At 45.2% G+C, this 17,622-nt stretch overlaps 1 protein-coding gene across 1 annotated transcript in view; it reads left to right on the top strand.

The window, feature by feature from the left end:
- SORCS3 (sortilin related VPS10 domain containing receptor 3) overlaps positions 1 to 17,622 on the top strand; it is a 354,871-nt gene that overhangs the window by 298,117 nt on the left and 39,132 nt on the right. The window contains exons 15-16 of the mRNA XM_064144433.1: positions 11,094 to 11,211; positions 12,653 to 12,786. Coding sequence (XP_064000503.1) covers positions 11,094 to 11,211; positions 12,653 to 12,786 — 252 coding nt within the window. The remainder of the gene's footprint in view (positions 1 to 11,093; positions 11,212 to 12,652; positions 12,787 to 17,622) is intronic.

Raw genomic sequence — 17,622 nt, 5'->3', positions numbered from 1 at the left:
AGCTGGTTGTACAGGGGAGCTCTCCAGTGTGTGCTATTTCCTTACGTTGAGGGTAGCACTGACCAAACTCTGCTCTTGAAACTGCATTGGTGATGTGTTGGGAAGGGAGATATGACTTAGGTGCCTAAGTAGCTGTTGAAGTTACATCAGTAGCAGCATGTACTTCTTTCTACTGGACTTTGAAGGGAGAATGAGCACCCTCAGTTGTGGTGTATTAACTCCCCAGTGCTCCTGTAGCTGTTCTGCAGATCTGGGGCTCCTTGTGGTTTTGGTGACAGAATTTCATCTCTTCCAGTTGACTGGAAATAAACCCCAAAACAAACCACCACACACGGCCAGGAGGTGGCTCTTCTGGATGGTGCTTCATAGCACTTCTTGGGTTTATTTGCCATTACTTGTTAGAGACACAGTTGTAAATAAAGAGAGATTTTAATTGAAATCAGACAACAATCTTGCTTGACTTTCTCCCTCTACCACAATAGCATGGATTCTGCTGAAGCATTTACTGATTTGGGTGATTTTATTATTGGGGAATTTTTGCTTGCTAAGATACTTCCACTGCAAGCATTTTTCTTTTATAATAAAAGGCAGAAAAAAACCAACAGGGTTTGCTAAATGACAACAACCTCTTTATGATGACACTGCAATTAGCTTTTTTGGTGAGTGTTATCAATTAAAGTATGTATTTTTCTCTTTCTATCTGGTTTTATGTTGATCCATCCCTCTCAAAAGGGTGCTGTCTGTTAAGTATATTATTTTTTTTTGCATTTATTTTTAGATATTCAAAATGTTTTAACCCTAATCTATAGGGCCTAATCTTTTTAGCATTTAATTTTAGAGCCCCCTGGGGTACTTTGTGAGAAGCAAAATGAGGTACCTTTTAATCTGTTTTACTTTGTTATTCAAGGAAGGAAAAAACAGTTCAGAAAGAAGGGTACATTTGATGTTTTATGTTGTGTCAACTGATGGGCACAGCTGGAGACAGGAAGCATTAGTGGAAACTTTGACAGTTATATCTCCCATTACGTGCAGAGTAACCATGCTGACTATTGAGGAGCCCTCCATCTATGTCCAGACCAGCCAAGCACAGATAGTTTCAATGCATGCTTGCTCTGTATAATGTCTGGCAGTTTTCTTCAAAAGCATTAGAAGGGGACTTGGTTTAAGTCTGAGAAGATGTTTCTATTTCCATGCTTGGGCAGCTCATCTGAAACTGCCAGCAGGGATGGATTCAGATGGATACAGCTGATGCCTTTTCTGTGACCAATACAGAAGCTATTATTTGAGATTAGTTTCTCATACCCTAGGCAGGGACAGGGATTGCATCTACAAACCAGAGGTGGATGAGTTGTTACCTTGTGACCCTTAATTCATTCTGTTGACCTGTCAGGAATGGGCAGTAATGGATTACATAAAAGGCACAGCTATCAACAATTCAAGGAATGAATTTGACAAGATACCATAGAAAAGGAAAATGCCTTTTAAGCAGATTCTGTGCAAGGTTATCCAGTCAGTATATGCCACATTTGTGAGTTATTGTGTATTTTAAAAATTAATGAAAGATATAATCGCAGCAGCATTACCAATGGCCTTTTCCAAAACAACTCCATCATGAATCTGTAAGCATTTCACAATTATTTTCCAGGTTACTAATATTTTTTAATGCAAATTAATGACATCCAGCACTGGTATATAAAAGCTTTGCTTTAGTTCTCCAAAGAAGAGATTAGGAAACATTTTCTGGTTTCCTAGTAATGTTTTCACTGTGAGTTATAAACAGAGATGGTTGAGAAGGTGCTGTCCTGGTGGCTAAGGTTCTGTGTGAAGTTTTAACTCCTTACTCTGAGGGACAGAACAAAATCTGTCTTGTCTAAAGACTATAAATTACCATTGGGGACTGGAACTAGATGATCTTTGAGGTCCACTACCAACTTAAACCATTCTGTTCTATGATTTCATGGATTAGACTGGTGAACCTATGTTAAATTCAGAATAGTCAGAAAACTGTCTATATGCCATTTAGATTCTTGTACTTATTTCTTCTCAAGGCCTTCCAGATCAGACTGCTTAGAGAGGAAAAAATCAAAAAGATATTTTTTTGTTTTGGCTTCCCGGAGTTGGACCTTGAAAACTCAGATCTTTTCTTTGTCTCCTCTCCTTGCAATTCACACTCCTCTAATTGCATTTAGTGTAGTATTGTTTCCATCTAAATTATAGCAATTATATACAAAGGCCCTCTTTGAAATCATTTAATTAAAGAGCAGCTAGTTCTCTGTGCTTTTGGAATGCTAATATGTCGCCTTCCATTTAGGAAACTTTGGTTTTTTTCCATTAATTATCATTTTCACAGAAGAATATCAATCAAAGAGGCTTGGTTTGGCTTTTTTTTTTTCAGCTTATTTTAATAGATACAAAAAGTAAGTGGTTCTGGGGTTTTTTTTTACATGCAAAACTTTTGATCTTTTACTGAAGGAATATTTAGCTAAAGGTCAGTTTGAGGAACATAATTTTCCTTGAGATACATTGGCTGCCAGAGCTTTGGATTTCCCTAGCTGTGTGATCTTCTGGGTTCAGGCAAATGTTTGCAGTTGATTATGTTCTCTCCTTCTCTTCCTATGTTTTCTATGTAATAAACACCCAGGTCAAGTCCTGAACTGGTGTAAATCTGCTGTTTGGTGCCTGCTGAGTTGCTCTGTTGTAGAAATGACATTTCAGGCATGTGTCACATCCAGATAAACAAGATTCATGGGAGAGCTGCCCAGATGCACAAGAGTACTCTGACAGCTATAGAGGATGTGCTGAGAGCAGTTGTGGCTGAAGAGCTAATGGCATTTACTCTGTGCCAAGGGAAAGTGGGATGACGAACTGGAGTTAGAACTCCTGCTTGTATACAGTTTCAGAGGCCTTCTGCCTCTCTCTTCTATGCTACTTCTCCTTTATTTCTTCTCCTTCTTTCTCCCAGTAAGTGCCCTGGTACCCATATTGCTGTGGGTTGATCTTGGTCCAGGATGTGCCTTCTGTGTTGAGGTACAGGATTTGCAGTTTCTTCTGTAGCTTTGCCTGACCCTCGTGGTGTTCCCTGCTGCTAGTACTCTGCAATTAGAATCATAGCCAGGTTGGAAGAGACCTCCAAGATCATCCAGTCCAACCTAGCACTCAGCCCTGTCCAGTCAACTAGACCATGGCACTAAGTGCCTCATCCAGTCTTCTCTTGAACACCTGAGGGATGGCAACTCCACCTGGGCAGCCCATTCCAATGGCATTCTCTCTGTGAAGAACTTCCTCCTAACATCCAGTCTAGACCTCTCCTGGCACAACTTGACACTGTGTCCCCTTGTTCTGCTGCTGGTTGCCTGGGAGAAGAGACCAACCCCCCCCTGGCTACAGCCTCCCTTCAGGTAGTTGTAGACAGCAATGAGGTCCCCCCTGAGCCTTCTCCAGGCTAAACAACCCCAGCTCCCTCAACCTCTTCTTACAGGGCTTCTCTGGACATGTTCCAGCACCTCAACATCTCTCTTGAATCGAGGGGCCCAGAACTGGACACAGTGCTCAAGGTTTGGCCTGACCAGTGCTGAGTACAGGGGAAGAATAACCTACCTTGTCCTACTGGCCACACTGTTCCTGATCCATGCCAGGATGCCATTGGCTCTCTTGGCCACCTGGGCACACTGCTGGCTCATGTTCAGCCTACTGTCTAGCAGTACCCCCAGGTCCCTTTCTGTCTGGCTGCTTTCCAGCCACTCTGTCCCCAGCCTGTGGCACTGCTTGGAGTTGTTGTGGCCAAAATGTAGAACCCTGCACTTGACCTTGTTCAATCTCATCCCACTGGCCTCTGCCCACCCATCCAGCCTGTCTAGTTCCCTCTACAGGGCTCTCCTACCCTCCAGCAGATCAACACCTGCTCCTAGCTTGGTGTCATCTGCAAACTTGCTGATGATGGACTCAATCTCCTGGTCCAGATAAATCAGTAAAGATATTGAACTGGACTGGGCCCAGCACTGATCCTTGGGGGACACCACTAGTGACTGGCTGCCAACTGGATGTGGCACCATTCACCACCACTCTCTGGGCCCGGCTTTCCAGGCAGTTCTTGACCCAAATCAGAGTGAATCTGTCCAAGCCATGAGCTGACAGCTTTGCCAGGAGCTTGTTGTGGCAGATGGTGTCAAAGGCTTTGCTGAAGTGTATCTACACCAATGCACGCAGCTTGGGTAACAAACAGGAGGAACTGGAAGTCCTGGTCCACCAGGGGGACTACGATGTAGTTGCCATTTCAGAAACTTGGTGGGACGACAGACAGGACTGGGCTGTTATACTGGAGGGATATAACCTTTTCAGGAGAGATAGGCAAGGGAGAAGAGGAGGAGGGGTGGCCCTGTATATTAGAGAGTCACTCCATGCCATTGAGCTAGAAGTGAGGGATGAAGGGGTAGAGACCCTGTGGATTAAAATCAGAGGCAGGACTAATAAATCTGACATCCTGGTTGGAGTCTGTTACAGACCACCCAACCAGGATGAGGGAACAGATGAGATATTTTACAAACAGTTGGAGGCTGTCTCAAGATCTTCAGATCTTGTCCTTGTGGGTGACTTTAACCTGCCAGATATCTGCTGGGAACTTAATTCGGCAGAGAGGAGGCAGTCCAGGAGATTTCTGGAGTGCATGGAGGACAGCTTCATGACCCAACTGTTAAACGAGCCTACCAGGGGTCAAGCTCAGCTTGACCTGCTGCTCTCCAACAGAGAAGGGCTGGTAGGAGATGTGATAGTGGGAGGCTGCCTGGGGTGTAGCGACCACGAGTTAGTGGAGTTTTCAATATACAGGGAGGTAGGGAGGCACTTCAACAAAACCTACACCTTGGACTTTAGGAGGGCAAACTTCAATTTGCTCAAGGAACTTATTTCCAGTGTCCCCTGGGCAGCAGTTCTTGAGAACAAAGGGGTCCAGGATGGTTGGACTTACTTTAAACAGGAGCTCTTGAAGGCACAGGAACTGGCAGTTCCCACGTGCCGAAAGATGAGCCGCAGGGGGAGGCGACCAGCCTGGATGAGCAAAGAGCTCCTGAAGGAAGTGGGGGAGAAAAAGAGGGTGTATCGCCTCTGGAAGGAGGGGAAGGCTTCTCCTGATGTGTTTAAGGAGGTAGCCAGACTATGTAGGAGAAAAATTAGAGAGGCTAAGGCTCAGCTAGAACTTAGGCTGGCCACTTCCGTGAAAGTTAACAAAAAACACTTTTATAAATTTATCAACGCTAAAAGGAAGGGCAAGAAGAGCCTCCACTCCTTACTGGACCGGGAGGGGAACACTATAACTGATGATGAAGCAAAGGCAGAGGTCCTGAATGCCTTCTTCGCCTCAGTTTTCAACAGTAAGGAGAGAGGAGGAGGAGGCAAATGGCCTCTTAAACTGGGGGATGGGGTCGGGGAGCAGTGTGTTCCCCTGGAAATTCATGAGGAATTAGTTCAGGACCTGCTGAGCCACCTGGACACCCACAAGTCCATGGGACCAGATGGGATCCATCCCAGGGTGCTGAGAGAGCTGGCAGCTGAGCTGGCCAAGCCACTCTCCATCATTTTCCAGCAGTCCTGGCTCACCGGAGAGGTCCCAGGAGACTGGAAAATGGCCAACGTGGTCCCCATCCACAAGAAGGGTCGGATGGAGGAACCTGGGAACTACAGACCCGTCAGCCTGACCTCAGTGCCAGGGAAACTGATGGAGCAGGTTCTCTTGGGGCCAATAACTGCGCACCTGAGGGATGGCAAGGATCTCAGGTCCAGCCAGCATGGGTTTAGGAAGGGCAGATCCTGCCTTTCTAACCTGATCTCCTTCTATGATCAGGTGACCCGCTTGGTGGATGTGGGGAGGCCTGTGGATGTGGTCTATCTGGACTTCAGCAAGGCCTTTGACACTGTCCCCCACAGCAAACTGCTGGCTAAGCTGTCAGCCCGCGGCTTGGATGGTAACACTCTGTGCTGGGTTAGGAACTGGCTGGAGGGCCGGACCCAGAGAGTGGTGGTGAATGGTGCCACATCCAGCTGGCGGCCAGTCACTAGTGGTGTCCCTCAGGGATCTGTGCTGGGCCCCATCCTCTTTAACATCTTCATAGATGATCTGGATGAGGGCATCGAGTCAGTCATCAGCAAGTTTGCAGATGACACTAAGCTGGGGGCAGATGTGACTGAGCTGGAGGGCAGAAGGGCTCTGCAGCGGGACCTTGACCGCCTGTACAGATGGGCAGAGGCCAATGGGATGGGGTTCAATAGCTCAAAGTGCAGGGTGCTGCACTTTGGCCACAACAACCCCATGCAGAGATACAGGCTGGGGTCGGAGTGGCTGGAGAGCAGCCAGACAGAGAGGGATCTGGGGGTACTGATTGATACCCGCCTGAACATGAGCCAGCAGTGTGCCCAGGTGGCCAAGAGAGCCAGTGGCATCCTGGCCTGCATCAGGAGTGGTGTGGTCAGCAGGAGCAGGGAGGTCATTCTGCCCCTGTACTCTGCACTGGTCAGACCACACCTCGAGTACTGCGTTCAGTTCTGGGCCCCCCAGTTTAGGAAGGACATTGAGATGCTTGAGCGTGTCCAGAGAAGGGCGACGAGGCTGGTGAGAGGCCTCGAGCACAAGCCCTACGAGGAGAGGCTTAGGGAGCTGGGGTTGTTTAGCCTGGAGAAGAGGAGGCTCAGGGGTGACCTTATTGCTGTCTACAACTACCTGAAGGGTGGTTGTGGCCAGGAGGAGGTTGCTCTCTTCTCTCAGGTGGCCAGCTCCAGAACAAGAGGACACAGCCTCAGGCTGCGCCAGGGGAAATTTCGGCTCGAGGTGAGGAGAAAGTTCTTCACTGAGAGAGTCATTGGGCACTGGAATGGGCTGCCTGGTGAGGTGGTGGAGTCGTCGTCCCTGGGGCAGTTCAAGGCAAGGTTGGATGTGGCACTTGGTGCCATGGTCTAGCCTTGGGCACTGTGGTAAAGGGTTGGACTTGATGATCTGTGAGGTCTCTTCCAACCTTGGTGATACTGTGATACTGTGATACTGTGAAGTCCAGGTAGACTACATCTACAGCCTGCTCCACATTCACCAGCCAGGTAACCTGATCACAAAAGGAGATCATGTTGGTCAGGCAGGATCTGTCCTTCCTAAATCCATACTGGCTGGGCCTAATCCCTTGGCCATCCTGTAGGTGCTTTGTGATGGCACTCAAGATGACCTGTTCCATGACCTTGTCTGGCACTGAGGTCAGGCTGACAGGTCTCTAATATCCCTGTTCCAACCTGCAGCCCTTCTTGTGGTCATCACATTGTCCAGCTTCCTGTCTTTGGAAACCTCTCCAGTGAGCCAGGACTGCTGATAAATGATGGAGAGTGGCTTGGTCAGCTCATCTGCCAGCTCTCTCAGCACCCTAGGATGGATCCCATCTGGTCCCATGGACTTGTGAGGATCCACGTGGCTCAGCAGGTCCCTTACTGCTTCCTCTTGGATTAGAGGGGGACTATACTGGTCCCTGACTCCATCTGCCAGCTCAGAAGGCCAGTTGTCCTGGAGACAACCTGTCCCACTATTGAAGACTGGGGCAAAGAATGTGGTAAGTACCTCTGCCTTTTCCTCTTCCTTTGTCACTATATTCCCCTCTCCATCTAATAAGTACTGGAGGTTGTCCTTGCCCCTTCTTTTGCCATTATTATACTTGTACAAACATTTTTTTTCTCCTTAACAGCAGTGGCCAGCCTAAGTTCTAAATGGGCTTTTCCCTCTCTAAATTTTTTTCTACAAGACCTAGCAACACCCTTGAACTCTTCCTGGGATACCTCCCCTTTTTTTCCAAAGGCAATATACCCTCTTTTTTTCCTTTCATTCCTTCAGCAGCTCCCTGCCCAGCCAGTCTGGCTGTCTCCCTCATTGGCTCATCTTCCAGCTCAATGGCACAGCTGCTCCTGTGCCTTCAGGAGTTCTTTCTTGAAGTAGGTCTAACTTTCCTGGATCCCTTTGTTTCTAAGGGCTGTTTCCCAAGGAACTTTCCAAGTCAGTTCCTTAAATAGGCTGAAGTCTGCCCTTTGGAAGTCCAGTGTGGAGGTTTTGTTGATGCCTCTCCTGGTTTCAGCATCCCCTACCAAGCCCTCTCTATTTGTGAGCAGCAGGTCAAGCAGGGCTGCATCCCTGGTAGGCTCATGTAACAGCTAAGATAAGAAGTTGTCCTCCATATGCTCTAGGAATCTTCCAAACTGCCTCTTCTTTGCAGTAGTAAAGTCCCAGCAGACGTCTGGCAGGTTAAAGTTGCCCTCAAGAACAAGGGCAGGTGATCTTGATGCAGCCTCCAGTTGCTTAAAGAATAATAAATCAACCTCTTCTTCCTGGTTGGGTGGTCTGTAAGACTCCAACCAGGATGTCAGCCTTGTTGGCCTTCCCCTTAATTCTCACCCATAGGGACTCAACCTGATCATCCTTAATCTCTACCTCCATGAGATCCAGAGCACTGCTAATATATAGGGCCACTTTTCCACCCCTTCTCCCTCGCCTGTCTCTCCTGAAGAGTCTGTAGCCATTGATTACAGCACTCCAGTTGTGTGTCATCCCACCACATTTCTGTGATGGTGACAACATCGTTGTTTTCCTTTTGTACCGAGGCTTCCAGCTCCTCTTGTTTATTACCCACACTGCATGCATTAGTGTACATACACTTCAGCTGGGCTGCTGGTTTTACCCCTATCTCTGGGGGTGAAGTTCCCCAAGATCAAAGAATCCAAAATTTTGTTGGTGGCACCAGGCTCTGAGCCACTTGGCTGGTGCCAAGGACCACGAAGGACTACACTAAGGAATATTCTGAAAAGCCAGCAACCACCTACCTAATAAATCCATTCCACCACACAAGTTCCTCCCTACTTACTCGTTTCTGACCTGTACAGTCATTTATCTCAGGTGGTCCTTGCCCCTTCTTGTCAGCTTGGAGCTTGTCTCTGTGAGGCAGGACTTGGATAGAGAAAGTTGTCTACAGCAACCACACAACCTCAGGCTCTCAGAACTCCCCTGCCTCCCTTTCTTTCCCAGACCCTTAAGAGCTGAGGTAGGTCTAAACGGGAGAGCGTGAATTTTTCTGGATGGACTCTGGTTCATAAAAACAGCACAGTGAAGAAGAATTTTGGTGCAGGCTGCAACCTAAAAGGAGGAACCACTTAGACAGTGAGAGGAGAGCGAGGCCAACAACTCTGTGATTACAGTGTCAATTAAGATGAGGTAAGGTAAAGAATGGCAGCACACTGGTGACACAGCAGCATCTGGATTGCAGTCAGTGCTTTGGAAACTTGGAAGTTTTCTATTTTGTTTCTCTTTTGCTTAATCAGGGAATTTTGTACATAATGTGTGTATCTCCCTTTTTCTTTTGTAGTCTAGAATGATTAAACAACAGAAAATTTAATTGCATAAGTGACTTGAGTTAAAATGTAGATTAGTGGAAGCTTTACCATGATGCGAGAAATCATTCTCTGCCCATTATATATTGGAATAGGAGTGATACAATTTCATGAGTGTCACAGAAGATTTGGAGTTCAGTACATGCAGAATTCTTAAACCCCACAATTTGTATTTTAGATAAGGTTTTAGGGGGTTTCAGTAGAATTGAGATAGTGAAAAAGTTGGCCTGTTATAATGGCAAATCAGCTTGAATGTTGTTGATTGTTGGTGTTGGTGTGTACTGAGATGTTCCTCCGCCAATGCCAAGCTGCAGTTTTGTTTGTGGCTTTCAGTCTTGTCACCTGTCCTAGTCTTCTCCTATCACAATGGCTCTTTGGAAATCCAGCTGCAGTTGATTGAAAAGCTGCCTCTTACTGAGAAAATCACAACTGGCCAAGGGAATGGAAGCTGTTACTCGATCAAAACCCGAGCACCATCCAGTGTATTTCTGGGTGGATGGAGTCTTTTGTCTGGGTACCTGGTGTAATTTATTAATCAAACCATAGGTTTTGCTAAGATGCTCTTTTGCCTTTTTGGGTAAAAGTATGAGCTTCCAGCAGGTAATCTCTCTTAATATCTGTGGTGATGGTACTTTGGTGATGTGTAAGATTGGTGCTCATTGTTGCTTTGGTCCTTCCAGACACTTAGGCAAGCACACAGCTTTCTCTGCATGTGGAGAAGTGGTATATAATTGGAATGGCATTTAGACTAAAGGCTTGTATTCAACAACCTGCTCTCCTGCCAGTGTTCTGGTCCAAGCTTGTTCAGAAGCCTCAGGCACTATTTGATTTTATATGATCTTTTTCATCATCCCATTTGCAACAGATCTGTGCCTGAGTTTTAAATTACAGTCTGAGTCCTTCCACTGTTTTTTGAGTGCTCACTCTTCAGCTCCAGCTGCACTTGAATACTGCCTTAATACAAGCTTTCTGTAGGCCTGGAGTTGCATGGGAAAATGTGTGATTTTCATCCTGAAAATCAACTTCTCACTTAGCTGGATGAACCGTTGGAGTGTGATCAGCAACTGCCAATGAGTGAACTCATCAAATTAAGAAGAAAAAAATTCTACTGATAACCTCATAGTAGTAATAATTAATAAATAATTCCACTCCTACTAGCTGCAGTCAGCATTTACCACATGGAAGGGATCCTGCTGTCTTTGCTGGTCACTTGCTTACAGTACGTATCCCAAATACATTATTTCAAGTGTTTTATATTTAATTAAGTAGTAAGTTTTTGCAACACGAGGGTTCAGCAGTAAAGAAACTGAGTGAGCTAAGAAAGGTTTTATGTTGAGACAACCAAACCCGAGAGAATAGCTCCTTGACATTAGGCATTACTTTCTAGTCTGCTTGTTTAATGTTCCTGAGTGATATCTAGCTGTCTGTAGAGGACTCAAGGCCCAAAGTGCTAGGTACTGCAGGCATAGAAGACCTTCCCACACAGCCTACACAAGAAACTAGGAAAAGACTAACAAACTCTAGGATGCTAAAGGAATGGGAAAATGTTACTCATGATGGAAGAACATTTTCTGGCATCCAACTCCAAGATTGCATTGTTTTTTGCTGCTGAGACTCATGAGAAGTTATTTGCTTAATGGAAGTATCTCTGACTGGCTCTGGTTCTTTTTTTTCCCTTTCTCTTCCACGCTCAGAGTTTTTGGGCACTTCAGTCTCCGTTCTGAATGGCAGCTGGTCAAGGTGGACTACAAGTCTCTCTTCAGCCGAAGGTGTAACAAAGATGACTACCAAACCTGGCACCTACACAATCAGGTATCCCCACTCTGTAAGGAGGGAATTATTTGCTTGCTTTTTCCTATCTTCTCTGTTGCCATGTAGGAAAGTAGGTGTTCTTTTCAGCAGAACATAAAACCTTTTTGTATCCATCAGATCACAGTTCTAACCCCATGAGGTATATGCATGACTAAACCCAGGACCAAACTTCTCTGGGCAAGGTGGGGGCATAAAGTCTTCGTTGTGTGGAAATGTTCCATTGCAACAGCTGTACCATTTTGCCTTCAGTGCTCAGGGCACTGTAAGACTTCGCCTTGTGATCAAGTTGTAGGAGACCTTGAACTCTTTGTAGCTCTGTCAGTGACTGATGAAAATAATTTTCTTTCATTTTGCCTCTTTTTTCCCTACTCAGAAATGAAAATAAAAACATTTATTCATCCTGCAGTTTCTGCAGGTGTCTGTAAAACCCTGAGGAGCCCTTGAATAAAAAGCATCAGAGAAGACCAATTTTTTTTTTTCCATTCTGTATATGAATTTAGGTTCTCCATTACAGCTCAGTACCCTCTGAAGATTACTTTTGGGGTACTGGCCACCAGTATGATGTCCCATTTCCTGCAGAGCAACATAGCTAGAGCCAGAACAATTGGCACTGTGATATTCCTGAATGAAATACGTGAATTAAAAACAAGCATTAACTTGGCAAGGATGTGTCAGATAACTGAAGTCATAGAATATATTAACATAATTTAAATTAATAAAAGGGAAGCCATGTCTAAGCAGCCAGCCATCTTGGGAGTCACTATTAATGGGGAAGAGAAGTATTTTAATTAGGTGTTTTCTTTTTATGTACTTCCATGCAGACAAATTATTTTTGCACCAGAGAAAATTATGTTTACAGCAACTCACCTAAGTGTCAAATGTTTGGTTTAGATCAGCTGCTCCCAGTAGTGAAGCTTTGTGTTTAAATAGCCTGGCATAACACACCATCAACATCATTTGACCCCCATAATAGATAAATTTATCAAGGAGAGAGAAGAGTAGCCAGGAGTCCTGGGTTACACACTTAGATTTTGTCCCTGTCCTGAGTTTCAGGCTTGGGCACCTCTTTCTGTAGTAGATTTCATCTGATATGTAGAGGAAACCTGAAGTGCATCACATTGTTTTATTCAGGATGATTCTTAGGACTAGATAAATTGGTGGATGCCATTTGAAATATGGCATAAGTGAGTGTGCATTTTGGGCACATTGCTTTTAGCATCTCATCTAAGTGGTGAAAATGTTGTGCTCCTCAGTCCTTCCAAGGTGGCTTTTGACTTTAGAAGGCCACAAAAGGGAGCTAGACTATTATCTCCCAACTTTCCTAGAGATAATTGCTTGCTTTCATTGCCTTTTGTGTCTTTCGACAAAATGCTCTGTTAAGGGTTCAGCTTGCCACTACAACTCTGTTTTTGTTTCTCCTGTTGTTCCTTGGCTGACGAAGGGGGAGCCTTGTGTCATGGGAGAGAGGAAGATCTATAAAAAACGCAAGCCTGGAGCCCAGTGTTCCCTGGGTCGGGACTATTCACAAACTGTGGTCTCTGAACCATGTATCTGTGGTCAAGGGGACTTTGAGTGGTGAGTATGTGGCTCTGGGGACCCTTGCAGGAACTGTTTTTTGTAGCATAGGCAGTGGATGAGCTACTTTCCAGATAGAAAACCTTGCAGAAAAAGTAGGTTTCATATGGATTCATGTTTGTGATCTTACCACACAGCATCAATGTGATAGCCATGCCTGTTATATGAGTCAAGTTTCCCTGTCATCTGCAGGACAGATTTGTTAATTTGCATGAAAAATCACAAAACCACAGATCCTTAAAGGTTGTAAGTCACCTCCAGAGATTGTCAAGTCCAACCTCCCTGCCAAGGCAGAGTCCCTTAAGGTAGTCTGTACAGGAATGCATCCAGGCAGGTTTTAAAAGTCTTTAGAGAAGGAGACTCCACAACCTCTCTGGGCAGCCTATTTCAGCTCTTCATCACCCTCACTAGAAAGAAGTTTCTCCTCATGTTGAGGTGAAACCTTTTATGTTCCAGTTTGTAGCTGTTGCTCCTTGTCTTACTGCTGCTGACCAGTGAAAAGAAATTGGCCCCAGACACTTGACACCCACCCCTCAGATGTTTATACACATTGATGAGATCTCCTCTCAGTCTTCTCCAGACTAAATGGCCACAGGTTTCTCACTGTCTCTTCATAGAGAAGATATAAGTCCCCCAGTTATCCTTGTGGCTTTCTGCTGGACTCTCTCCATTGGGTCCCTTCCTCTCTTCAATTGGGAAGCCCAAAATTTGACACAGTATTCCAGGTGTGGTCTCACTAGGGCAGAGTAGAGGGAGAGAAAAACCTCCCTAGACCTGCTGGCCACAGTTTTCATGATGCACCCCAGGATGCCATTGGTTTTCTTGGCCACAAGGGCACATTGATGTCCCAAACCTGGAAATCAAAAGCAGAAGTACTAATTGACATGATTTTGTCCATCCTTCTAGAAGAATGACAGCCAGGCCTACTTTGTAGTCCACCTCATGTCCCTTACAGAAGGAAGACAGAATATATCTGTCTTCACTTCAAAGGCCACTGAATACTTAGGGAGAAAGATGGAAAAACCTGTGTGATTTTGGCATTTTTCCTTTGAATTCACAGGAACTGTTTGCTGCTTTTTAGCAATGTTTTATTGAGAGGTCTCTGTGACATGACTATACTGCCAACCCTGGTCAGATGCAGTCACTTGTTTTGCATAAATATTGGTGTTTCTAACTTAATGGGACCATCATTTCCAAACTGCTTTAAGGTCACTTTGAAAGTAGGTTAAAAATAAAACAGGGGGAAAAGAAACCACTGCTTGATATTTCTTGATTCTCAGGGAGAATGCATAACAGACTGTACACAAGAAATTCCTACTGGGAACCCATGGCAATATTTCAAAGATTTAAGACTGGCAATAGCTGTAATGCCTGAGCATAGATGATCAGAATATCATTCAAATGGAGTTCAAAATACTTTGAAAGCAGATCAACTGAGAAAACATTTTCATTTTTATAGTAGATAATCAAGATCAGTGTCTGATTTGGTTCTGGTGTGATTCCTGAAAACTTCACTTGCATTTGATCCTTCCTGAAGAGATTTCAGGAATGAAATCTGGACTCTTCTTTTGGACTTAAGCCAGCTGAAACTCAATTCTCTTTAGAATATGGACACATCAAAATATGGTAACAAAAGAACAAAAAATACAGAGCAAAGTGTTTTCTTGAATATCCAAGTAGTTTGGCTCTAAGAGAGGCTGAGGGATATAGAACACAGATTTTCATCTTATCTGGCTGGATGTTTAATTTGTTTCTAATTCTGGAATTACATCTGAGACTCCTTAGCTTGACCCAGGAGATCTTTCCTCTTTGTTCTCATCACAGGGACTTGCAGGATGAACAGACTACCTTGCCCTGCAGTATCTGCCCTTGACATTGGCATATGCATCTTCGCTGAACCGAGCACCAATCTCCAGAGACACTTAACAAATTTTCTTTTATGGGCTTCTTTTTTTCCTTTTCTTTTCTGCAGCTTTGTGCCTTTCCAGCTTTCAATTTTCACAGTGAAGCTTGCCTTTTCTAAGCTCTAAGTGGAAAAATGTGGTAGCTAAATTGCCCTTAAGTGCTGTTCTGCCTTGAAAAGGGTCTGCATCAGACTGCACCTTTTCAATCAACGAATGTCTTCCTTGCATGCGTTCAGTATCATTTTTGCTTAACTTTCCCACTAACGTGAGGGAATATTGCTGTTAACCTTGTCAGTTCGGCAGAGGAGGAATGAGAGGACAGCAAGTTAGCTTTTGTTTCAGACCCCGGGCTGCCAACAGAACTGTTAACTGACTTCCAGTGGTGAAATTGTTATAGCTGGTGATGGAGAATCAGAAGAACCAGCTTCAATCTAAGGCTGTGTTTTGATGCTAGACTGCAGGACCAACTGGAAGAAAGTCTGGGGCAGTCAGTATGGAGAAAATGCTGGTGGTGCTGGAAATAAGGCACCAAACTTGATTATCTTTGAAGTGATTTTCACAGAGAAAAGGTGGACTCACCTGCTCTGACTTGTGACTTCTAAAGGATGAGACGGTTGTGTAATCAGTGGCAAGATACAGGATGTTCTAGAGTATGGTTCATCTGCTTTTTCTCTCAGCTGACTAGAAAACTGATGGAGATATGTCCCCACTTTAGATATCCACATTTGGAAGGATGGCTCCTACTCTTTTACTTGATGTTTTGGAAAGGAAAGATGTTCACTAAGCCTTTTCTGGCTAGATTCACAATTGTCAGTTGTTCTTGGAAGCACTGATGAGCATGTCTCGTGTGTGTGAATTCCTCTGGAGTGTTAGGGAACCAAGGAGAGTCAGCAGCTGGGGTTCTGTGTGTATCCTGACTAGCAGGTTCCAACAGACAGACCCTCTGCTCCCCCAGTTCCTGTGTCGTAGAATCATAGAATCAACCAGGTCAAAGAGACCTCCAAGATCATCCGGTCCAATCTATCACCCAGCCCTTTCCAATCAACTAGACCATCCAGTCTTCTCTTGAACACTTCTAGGGATGGCAATTCCACCACCTCCCTGGACAGCCCATTCCAGTGGCAAATCACTCTCTCTGTGAAGAACTTCCTCCTAACATCCAGCCTAGACCTCCCCTGGCACAACTTGAGACTGTGTCCCCTTGTTCTGTTGCTGGTTTCCTGGGAGAAGAGACCAACCCCCACCTGGCTACAGCCTCCCTTCAGGTAGTTGTAGACAGCAATGAGGTCCCCCCTGAGCCTCCTCTTCTCCAGGCTAAACAACCCCAGCTCCCTCGGTCCTCATAGGGTTTGTGTTCCAGGCCTCTCACCAGCTTTGTTGCCCTTCTCTGGACATGTTCCAGTATCTCAACATCTCTCTTGAATCGAGGAGCCCAGAACTGGACACAGTACTCAAGGTGTGGCCTGACCAGTGCTGAGTACAGGGGAAGAATAACCTACCTTGTCCTACTGGCCACACTGTTCCTGATCCATGCCAGGATGCCATTGGCTCTCTTGGCCACCTGGGCACACTACTGGCTCATGTTCAGCCTACTGTCTAGCAGTACCCTCAGGTCCCTTTCTGCCTGGCTGCTCTCCAGCCACTCTGTCCCCAGCCTGTGGCACTGCTTGAGGTTGTTGTGGCCAAAGTGTAGTCAGTGCATTTGAAGGCTGGCTCTGCCCACAGAACATTCTCTGCTACTGAGCATGATGACGCCTGCCTTTGGGAGCTGCGTAGGCAGGACGAATGACTGCAGGAGCCCTACAGCACAGGCTGTGAGGGCTGCATTCCCTCCCAATTCATTACAACGCCCTTGCCCCTGTCTGCCTCGTGTTGCAGTGCTATCTGTTTCTTGCTATTAGATATAAGGCTGATCTGAATTTCAGGGGCATAAATCACAATCCTGGGCCCCACTTCAGCAAATTCTCATAAGTCAAGATCAGGCATGACTCCTGCCAACCTTCACAGCCATTTGCAAAAGGAAACCCTGGCCTTTTTCTGACAAGGAGAATGGCAGAAGGAACTCAGAAGTGTTATTAAAATACTCGCTGATCTTTCTTTTCCCTCCTCCTGCTTCTCAGGATAGCTTTCCTGAGAAAGACAGCACAGCAGCTGGACTTGATTATTTCCTTAACTTATGCAAACCCTGGGGCTTATGAGAAGGAAGGTGGGCAGCATGTGAGGTTTTAATATACATTTACCAGAAGTTAATGAACAAGCACAGAACCTTGAGGGCATACAGCAATGTTGTCTTTAATTTTATTAAATATTTATGCAGCTCTTTTCTTCTTTGGGGCAAAGTACAGCTCCTCTTGAATATTTTTAATTACCAAGTCACTGCCAGGCATTTTTGACTGTGCAGGTCGGACCCACTGAGAATGATTAAATTGAATGTCGAGAGAAAGAGCATTAGGGAATCTCTGAACCTTTTAAAGTAGTTTGCAGAATTTTTGCCCTCCAAAAAAAAAGAGGAGCAGTAGCAGCCTGGGTCACTGGGGACATAGCACAATTTTGTCTCACCAAAGCTCTTCCTAGAGACTTTCTGTTGACTGTTCAGATTCTGAACAGGAGAAAGATGAAACACAGAGTGTCCTAAAGGGCACAGGGAGCTTTCAAGGCAGTGGCTTCTGTGGTGTCTGTATTTCCACAGAGGTTTAGTTTGTTGGCATTTCTTAATGTGCTTCAGGCAAAATTCCAGAGTCCCTTTTCATTTGTCCCTAAAATCCAGCCTGCCAATAAAGGCTATTCAGAGAAACCTGATCCAGAACCTATTGAAAGTTATGGAAAGCTTTGAATTAATCCTGTTGCTTCTTCATTGTATTGATATGCAAAAGCAGGTGTAAAAAGAAACCTTGGATGTGATTGTGTACACTTCCACTCTTTAGTGGTCCAA

The sequence above is a fragment of the Pogoniulus pusillus genome, chromosome 6 (assembly GCF_015220805.1).
Source record: "Pogoniulus pusillus isolate bPogPus1 chromosome 6, bPogPus1.pri, whole genome shotgun sequence".
Lineage (NCBI taxonomy): Eukaryota > Metazoa > Chordata > Aves > Piciformes > Lybiidae > Pogoniulus > Pogoniulus pusillus.
This window is presented reverse-complemented; position numbering and strand designations above follow the sequence as displayed.